Source organism: Helianthus annuus, chromosome 5 (genome assembly GCF_002127325.2).
Source record: "Helianthus annuus cultivar XRQ/B chromosome 5, HanXRQr2.0-SUNRISE, whole genome shotgun sequence".
Classification (NCBI taxonomy): Eukaryota; Viridiplantae; Streptophyta; class Magnoliopsida; order Asterales; family Asteraceae; genus Helianthus; species Helianthus annuus.
In genome coordinates, this window is record NC_035437.2 from 110,522,969 (window position 1) to 110,532,572 (window position 9,604).

Consider the following 9,604-nt stretch of genomic DNA (forward strand, 5'->3'; position numbering starts at 1 on the left):
GAAGACATAGAAAACCTCATTTGATATCTTTGGACTAGCGAGTTCATCTCCGCCAGTATAACTAGTGTTGTAAAAATCACGACTAGGCGGCGATTAATCGCTAGTCGGCCAGTAATCAGTCTATTAATCGCTAGTCGGACCTAGTCGGCCAGCCAAAAATCGCTGATTCGGACCAGATTACAGCAAAAAACTTGTATATTCCAACCAGAACCTCTAAATTCTGGCCAGTTTCTAACCAAACCATGTGAATTCCAACAATTAATCTGGTATACTTACAAAAATGAGTTGAGTAAGAGTAAAAACCTAGTAGTCGCTAGTCCCCACCTCACCGACCAACTAACGACTAACGAGTACTCCAACCTTGAGTATAACTACAGCTACGCCTATTGTGAACAAACAAAGCACAACAAGTTTGTATTATCTTGGTTAGACTGTGACTTTGTTTGTAAGAAAAACTGCAAGATGATCTCATTAGTGTCACATGTTTGAATTATGGATCAACTTTTTCTCTTTAATAAGATAGGCCAAGGAAGCTAAAATAAATCTATGTATTCAGATTACTATATAGTTTGAAATTTTTATAATGGATTTTGCATCAAGGAGGTAGTATAAGAAACCAAAACAAATGTTAATTTTCCTATATCTACTAGCCCGATAACCGTTCACCAGCTCGTTGTAAAACCGTTCGAAGCTCATTTTCCAAGCCCCGCAACAGAACCGGTTTCCTGATCACCCCGTTCATCCCCACTTGCAAACATCGCTCCCACACTTGTTCTTCGGCGCTCGCAGTCAACGCAATAATCAAGGGCCGATTACGGCTACGAAACTTACGAATCCGCGTGGCAACTTCGAAGCCGTCCATCTCAGGCATGTGGAGATCCAAAATCACGACGTGAAACGGGCTCATTGTAGGCCCGAGTGAGCTCAAGCACTCGAAACCGGATGACACTGTGGTGACTACGCAGCCGATTTTTTCAAGGAGCTTTTTGGTGACCATTCGGTTTACATTGTCGTCATCTGCTAAAATTACTTGAAGGCCCCTGAAGATCGAGTTTGACTTTGGTTGGTCAACGAAGTTTCCGAGGTCAAACATCGGTCTGCTGAATGTTTGTTGAATTTGAAATCTGAGTACTAGACTTGTGCTTTGTATGTAGCCTTGCGAATTTGTCAACATCCATATTTTTCCTTGCATCATCTGCAGTTTTTTAACAAATTCTAACTTTTATAGAATACACAAACAAATGAACAAAACAAAGCATACCCCCCCCCCTTTTGACCCGACCCATAGGGGTGTTCAGAATTTGATTCGGATTCAAAAAATTCAAAATTCAACTCAATTTGATTCGATTATCATTTCGAATTCGAGTCCAGTAAATCGAATACGAATTTATAATTTTAAATTCGATTCGAAATTCGAATTCAAAGTATACATGTTTATTTATTATATTTATATATAATACACACATATAACTTTAGTTTGGGCTTTAATCTATAAATTCAATCTAAAGTCCTAAAATAGCCCATTACCAAGCCCAATAGCCCATAACGAATTTACATATTTTAAATGAACTTGAATCAAAACGAATTGATCCGAATTCAATTCGGATTCAAATTTTCAATCGAATATGAATTGGCGTTTTAATTCGCGAATTGAATTGACCAATTTTTAATCGAACTCAAGCAAAAAAATAATTATTCAAAAGATTCGATTCGAGTAATTAGAAAATTCGTTATTCGATTCGATGAACACCCCCACCGACCCGTTACCCAGCCCACCCATTTTGTCACATCTACTTAAAATCAAGTGTCAGATAAAATAGCAGTTATAAAGAAAACAGAGTATTCTAACCTGTACTAGTTTTTTACACATAGTGAAGCTCAAGCTGTCTTTAACTCGGTTCGCCTTTTGCCGTTTAACTCCCGAATTCATACTCAAAACCGCTACTTCCGATTGAAAACCGACATCACCGGTCCCTATATCAAACTTCACATTCACAAACTCGTCACCCACAGGTCGACCCGTTCCCCACCCTTTATTATCATTTCCGTTCTCCAAACTAACGCGAAACGTAACCAACCGCCCTTCTTCACTAACATCAAGTAAATTACCAACCATATGTAACAAAACCTGAACCGTTCTCATTTCATCGCCCATAACCAAATTCGGAAGCGAACTCGGAACCTCCATCGCAAACCCGAACCCTTGATTGATACATAAACATTTAACCAAGCAACAAGCTTCTTTAACCATTGAGTGTAACTGAAACGGTCGTATTTCCAACGGTAACCGGCCCGTATCTTTAGCAGATATCTCCATTACGTCGTTTATTAGAGTCGATAAAACGCTGCTTGTTTTAGACAACGTGTCGATGATATTGGTTTGATTTGGGCTCTTTTTTTCGTCTTGGAGGATCGAAAGAAGGCCCATTATCGAATGCATGGGTCGTCTCATTCCGTGACTCATAACTTTTTGAAACGAGTTGCGGGCTTGACTCGCCATCATGGCGTTTTCTTTAGCTTGCTGTAAAACACGGTTTTGTTCGACTAGTTTTTCACGCATTGATTGTGATTCTTCGAGAACCGCAGCGTGCGATAGTGCGACAGTCACTTGGTCGGCCACCACCTCCACGATTTGCAGTTCGTCAATGCTCCAGTTTCGTTCACCTTCGTTTGGAAGAACCAGAACTAATATTGCGTAACACGTGTCGACAAACTCAGGAGTCCCGCCTTTAAAATTGGAAACGTGAAGAATCGGCATACGGATCGCAGCCACGGGGCCCGATTCCGATAACCCGCCTCTACTTTGAACCGAAAGTACCGAATCCGCCCTCAAAATCGTCACACCTTTCTTCTGTGTTATCTCTAATACATCAGGGTCGTTTTTGGGGATCGAAGAATGGTAAGCTGAGGAATTTGGTCTTAATTCATGAGTTAAATTCATTACGGTTTTTTCTTCATTTAGCATCCAAACCGCACAGTTTTGAAGAGCTAACGTATTCGAAAGCTCGACTAAAGTGGTGTATAAAATAGTATGTCGATCCAACGATTTTCTGATTTCATGTGTAAGCATACGCACATGCCAACCGGCTTCTTTTTGTTTTTTCATAATTCCAACTTCTTGATCGAGCTCCAACACGTTTTGTTTCAAGAAAAGTTCGCGAACTTTGAATTTAAGCAGCAATGGGATCAAAGTCAAAAGGGTGATCGCAGTGGCGCACGAAACAAGAGCCGTTAACAATTTAAAAACCGTTAACGCCATCATTAATTGGAATGTTTGATTGCCGTAATATCCCCAACCGTTGATCAAATGGGTCATCCCGCAAAGGACTATAAACAAGATGAATTCAACAACAACCCATTTGAATGGCACATCTGAACAACTTAAAAAGTAGAGTAATTCGAGTGGGATTGAGAAATAAGCGATCGCTATTAGGAAATCACTTACTCGCTGGCTTTCGATGATGTGTGCGTTGTCTTCGTCGTCACAGTGACAGTGAGCAAATTCATCGCCGTTCGCTAACGATACAGTGACAACCGAAGCAACCAACAATCCAAGCACCAATATTTTCAATATTTTCAACATTTTGGAACCCAGAAAGGGGGAAAATGAAACCCTTTAGGAACCCTAAAATCTAAACCCAAAAAAGATTGAACCCAGTGGAAGATAACATCAAAGAAACCCAATAATCTTTGAATCTAGCAAAACCCCATTTCAAGAAATCATCAAGATTCAAGATTTTCAAGAACCCTAAATTCTAAACCCAAAAAAGATTGAACCCAGTTGAAGATAACATCAAAGAAGCCCAATAATCTTGAAATCTAGCAAAACCCCATTTCTAGAAACCATCAAGATTCATGATTTTCAAGAACCCTAAGCTCTAAACCCAAAAAAGATTGAACCCAGATGAAGATAACATCAAAGAAACCCAATAATCTTTAAATCTAGCAAAACCCCACTTCAAGAACTCATCAAGATTCAAGATTTAAGATTCAAGATTATCAAGAACTCATCAAGATTATCAAGAACCCTAATATCAAAACCCAAAAGGATGAGACCCAGAACAGAAGGTATGAATCTTTAGATCTAGCAACCTCTCATTTCAAGAAACCACCAAGATTTTCAAGAAACATGAATCACAAAAGAAAACAATACATAATCTTGAAAAAAAAACTAATAATTTCAAGAAACAGACCTTCTTTCTTGATCAAAACAAGCAGCTTCAGAAGCTTATTGGGTCAAGTTTCTTGACCCTAAAACCCTGAACAAACAAGAACCCACTTCAAAAAAGACCAATATCAAGCTCATTAAACCAACAAACTTTCATTTATTCCATCAATCAATCACCAAGAAAATCTATAGAAGAAGAAAAATAATAAAAGACAATAGTCTGCAAGCTTCTTGTGATTCAACAGCCTTTTTTTGAACAATTATTATCTATACATATACATATATGATATATATTAGTAGTACAATATTATATATAAAAATATATCTACACAGATCAATCTTGATCAAGATTCAATTTTTTTGGCTTAAAATTGGTAGAAAATGAAAAAAGAAATGAACTTTTTAATGATAATGAAGTAAAAAACACTAACAAAATAAATTAAAATAAATAAGGGTGAATTCTGATTTCTGGGGCCTATTCTGATTACATGAAGAGAACCTAGACATATACTTTTTTCTCACTCATTGGATTACACGCCTAAATTGTCAAGAATATAATATAATAGAAAATAATATTATTGTATTGTTATAATTTTATATACGTACTTTACCCTCCCACTTTTTTTTTTTGAACGGCCAACAAAAACGTTTTATTAATTAGCAAGGAGCTACACCAAAAATATACAAGCCGGCTAGAGCGGCACACCAAACAACCATAAAACAAGAAAAAACAATACAGGACCCTACTCGAATTTAACCGAAATCATCGAATCTTTTCCAGCTCTCCAACGTAATCGCAGCATCCTTTGAACGATTTTTGACCCATAGATAACTCATAACCTTCACTTCCTCCAAAATCTTTGATACCTCTGGATAGGAACCATAAAAAATGAGTTTGTTTCTTGCAGCCCAAATACTCCAAAATGTGACATGAACAATGGCCTGGATAATCTTCTTTTTCTTTGTAGAACTTTTCACGAATAAATGCAGATCTAGAATGTCCTTTATGCCAAAGGCAAAAAACACGGGTATTTTGCACCATTGTGTAATAAGAGCCCAAACCGTTTGTGCAAGGTGACATGATACAAATAAATGCTCGCTCGTCTCCGCATAGTCTCCACATATGGCGCACCTATCCGAATTTACTTGAATATTTCTTTGAGCCAAAGCCATCCTCGTGGGAAGACGCTCCTTTTCAGCTCGCCAAGCAACAAAACCCACCTTTTTCGGCACCCACTTATTCCATACGAACGAGTAATGTGGCTGCAGCCTATTACAAATTTTTAATACTGATTTCACACTTCGAACTGAGAATACAGCCGATGTATCTAAGCCCCACCTGAGAACATCCTGATTTTCCGAAATTGAGACCGAAATCAGCAGGTCCGTCAACTCCGAAAATTCAGCAATTTCTTGATCTTGCTCAAAGGGTCTGGTCCAGTCCCAGCTAGTGTGCAGACCCCCACCGACCCGGATGATACGGTCCGATACATAACACATTTTCAGCCGTTCTAAGCTGAAAAGAGTTGGAAATCTGATGTGAAAAGGAGTGTTCCCGATCCATAGGTCCAACCAAAATAACGTATTTGACCCGTTCCCCACGACATTTCTAATGGCTTTGAAGAGATCTATCCCCTTTTGCTGAAGCGAATGATGAATATTGACTATTTGCTTCCATATACCCGGCATAGAAATTTTCGCCGGGATAGCCGACCAAGATCGAGAGTTATGATGTATGGCCCAAATCACTCTCCTCCAAAGTCCTTTGTTTTCAACCTTGAAACGCCACCACCATTTTGCCAACATAGCATGATTTGCATCCTTTAACGAACCAAAACCCAAACCACCGTATTCTATAGGTGCAATAACATTGTCCCAGGCCACCCAGTTCATCTTCGCTTTCTCTTCAGATCCACCCCAAAAAAACACTCTTCTCAATCTATCCAAAGCATCGATCACTTGATTCGGGGCTTTATATAAGGAGAAGAAGTATGTTGGAAGTGCATTCAACACCGACTTTAGAAGTGTGACCCTACCTCCATAAGAGAGTTGTTTCGCTTTCCAAATAGCTAGCCTGTTCTTGAATAAATCAATAATGGGCTTCCAATTTTTAACTAAGTTCATATTTGCACCAACCACCAAACCCAAATGCTTAAACGGAAAACTGCCAGACTTGCACCCAAGGAACGTTGCCATGCTTTGAACCTCATGTTGATTTATACCCACCCCGTAAACACTACTTTTGGCAAGATTCACTTTCAAGCCCGATGCCAAGTAGAAGCATCTAAGAATGCGCCTTAGGTTGCTAGCATTTTCCGTCGACCATTCCCCAAGAAAGATTACATCATCGGCATATAAAAAATGAGAGATCACCGGTCCGTCGTTAGTACACTTGATACCCTTAAAAAGATTGACCATTGTGGCTTGTTTCATAACCCCGGTTAAGGCCTCCATAGCAATGACGAAAAGGAAAGGCGAAAGTGGATCACCTTGTCGAAGGCCCCGTGTGCATTCGAATTCCATTGTCGGGGATCCATTCACCAGAACAGAGGCCCTAGCCGTATTAAGAGTTGTTGAAATCCATTTCCTCCATCGGGCCGGAAAGTTCATTTGTTCCATTATTGAATCGAGGAACTTCCAACTCAAGGAGTCATACGCTTTATTGATATCAACTTTAAAAATCATCCCAACCTTTTTTTTAACCTTCAACCATGAGACAATTTCATTGAGAATAAGAGGCCCATCCATAATATTTCGTCCCGCCAAGAAAGCCGATTGTTCCTCGGAGATTATTTTCCCCATAATACCTTTAAGACGGTTCACCAAAACCTTCGAGATGACCTTATTAATTACGCCAATAAGGCTTATAGGGCGAAAATCCATAGGAGAAGCTGGATCCTTAACCTTGGGAATCAAGGCTAAAAACGACGATGTGCAACAACTATTTAACGTTCCATCTGCGTAAAACTTGTTAAATAGAGCAATAAAATCATTTTGAAACCCTTCCCAAAATCTTTTAATAAACTTAAAATTGAAACCATCCGGCCCGGGCGCCCTATCCCCGTCGCAGTCCCAAACAGCATCCTTTATTTCGATTAGCGAGAACGGAGCTATCAGATGTTCCGCTTCGCCATCCGAAATACTAACCAAATTAGGACATGTAAGTTGTGGACGCACTTCCCACGGTTCAGTGAATTGTTTAGAGAAGAAATCAAAAAAATTTTCTTTTATCTCCCCCGGATTAGAAATCCAACCCCCATTATCATAAATACCATTAATTCTATTGTTTGACAAATTAGAATTAACAACGCTATGAAAAAAGGAGGAATTTTCGTCACCTTCTAGTGCCCATCTCGACCTCGATTTTTGTCTAACATCCATTTGTTTAAGCCTTTCCATTTCTAAGACGAACTGAATGCACTCAGTTCGAGTGTCCAGTTCTTCCTGCCGAAGTGGTCTTGATTCAGCGATGTGTTCTAGATCACCGATAAGCTTCTTTTTTGCTAGATAAACCCCCTCTGTCCTCTGTTTTTCCAGAGCCAGCCAATCCTTAATTTTGTTCTTTAGCCATCTTAACTTAACCGCCAATCTCAGATCCGGTGGACCCGAAAAAGAGAAAGCTAAGCATAATTGTGTCACGTGCTCTTGGAACCCATTTATTTCAAGCCAAGAATTATAAAACCTGAACGGCGTGTGCCCAAAATCTGCTGGCGTGGTATTTAGAATAATCGGCCTGTGGTCCGAGATGTCCCTGTTAAGGGCAAGGACCGAGGCATTTGGCCATCTTTCTAAGAAACCTAAGCAAACCAAAAACCGATCGAGTTTGCTTAGTTTTGTACCATTATCCGAAATGTAAGTGAATCGCCCTCCACCCATGTTGTATTCATGTAGTGCAGCTGCCAGTATAAACTGATTAAAGGCATCAGCCTGCGACGCCACAAATTCAGAATTTTGACGATCTGCTGGTTCCCTTACTTCATTGAAATCCCCCATCATAACCCAAATTCCTTGAAGAGAATTCCTGACCTGCAATAAATTGGACCAAAGCTCTCTTCGCAACACAGCGTCATTAGGTGCGTAGACGTTGACCAAATTGATTCTACAGTTTTGATGAATCAATCGGCCTGCTACTACCAAAAAATACCGGTTCTTAATTACATTATCACAATCAAACATTGATGGGTTCCATAGACACGCTAGACCCCCTGACCTTCCTTGTGCGTCGACTGTCGCCAAATGAAATGCAGATCTGCCCCAAAAATTACTAAACAGAAACTTAGAAGAATCACCTAGTTTGGTCTCTTGGATAGCAAGAAAATGGATGCCATGACCCGTTTTAATACCCCGAACCCAATCAACCTTTGTAGAATTCTTCACCCCCCTTAAATTTATGCTCAAAAAATTCATTGAGAAACCTCAAAACCTCCATCACCAATAATAGCCTTTGCCGTGTCATCTTCAAAGCCGCGTAAGTCGAAACCAACCTTTTCGCCCACTGTTGTAGTGGCGTATACTTCTCTGGAAATCGACCCAGATTGGCGACCACCATCTGTCGTTGTAGAAGGGTTTGGCAACACCTCCTCCATCTGCTGATGATGGAACAATCTAGTTGGGGGGCCTTGGGTGGAGCCTACAGAAGGGGGGCTCCTGGTATCCCTATTTCTTTTTCCCAACATGTTCAAGGGAGTAGGCCCATCACAGGTATCCTTTTTATTCAACCCACAAAAATCCTCTCGGCCCAATTGCTTACCCAATCTTTCCTCACATTGTGTTTGGTTATTAAGCCCAGGTGTATTAGCAGGCCCAATATCTTCTTTTGTCCTGTTTGAATTACTTCCCTGGTGAGGCCCAGAGCCGTTGCAATTGCCAGCCGCCAATTCCTCTCCCACATCATCATTGTTACTTGGAATCCTAAAAGTCTTTTCATTTTCCCCATGCACATTGTCCCCATAATTTTCATTCCTGGGAGAATGTGTGGACATCTCCACTTCCCCATGCAAAATACTGCCCTCCGGCGGCTCCTTGTTGCTTTGCTTATTCCGGCCGCCGTCCGGCGACAAGTCAGGCCTGATCTCACCTTCTTCGGTGTCGTCCATCATATTTGGCTCATTATCCTTATTGTTTGGCTCCCATCCCGAGACGTTCGTCGGTTTCTCGCCGTCTAAATCCGGTTTCCAAACTCCTGCATTTTCAGTAACCCATATAACGAACCTCCTTTCTTTCCACTGTACGACCACCGTCTCCTCTATTCGTTTCCCGAGAGGTGCTAGCACCATGACGGAGCTATCAGAGTTATCAGATTCTAACCAAGAGAATGGCGATTCCTGAACAACTTTCCCAAAAAGACCCCCAATCTGGTCGAATAGAGAGTTATCTCTGAGGTGAACTGGCACACCAGTTATCCGAAGGGACACGACCCGTTCCATGGGAAGGTCC

General features: G+C 40.6%; 1 protein-coding gene across 1 annotated transcript; it reads right to left on the bottom strand.

The window, feature by feature from the left end:
- Nucleotides 1–529: 529 nt before the first annotated feature.
- LOC110941117 (protein EIN4) lies at nucleotides 530–4,697 on the bottom strand. Its single transcript, XM_022182743.2, has 2 exons — nucleotides 1,850–4,697; nucleotides 530–1,195 (listed from the first exon to the last, which is right to left on the bottom strand). The coding sequence occupies exons 1-2, from the start codon at nucleotides 3,581–3,583 to the stop codon at nucleotides 647–649; spliced, it is 2,283 nt and encodes a 760-aa protein (XP_022038435.1). The 5' UTR covers nucleotides 3,584–4,697; the 3' UTR covers nucleotides 530–646.
- Between the last annotated feature and the right edge of the window lie 4,907 nt (nucleotides 4,698–9,604).

What these genes read in the sequence shown, in the direction of transcription:
- LOC110941117 (XM_022182743.2), bottom strand. Translation starts at nt 3,583, where the DNA reads ATGTTGAAAATATTGAAAATATTGGTGCTTGGATTGTTGGTTGCTTCG. An exon ending in TGTGTAAAAAACTAGTACAG is followed by an intron (nt 1,196 to 1,849) that starts GTTAGAATACTC and finishes AAAAAACTGCAG; the next exon opens with ATGATGCAAGGAAAAATATG.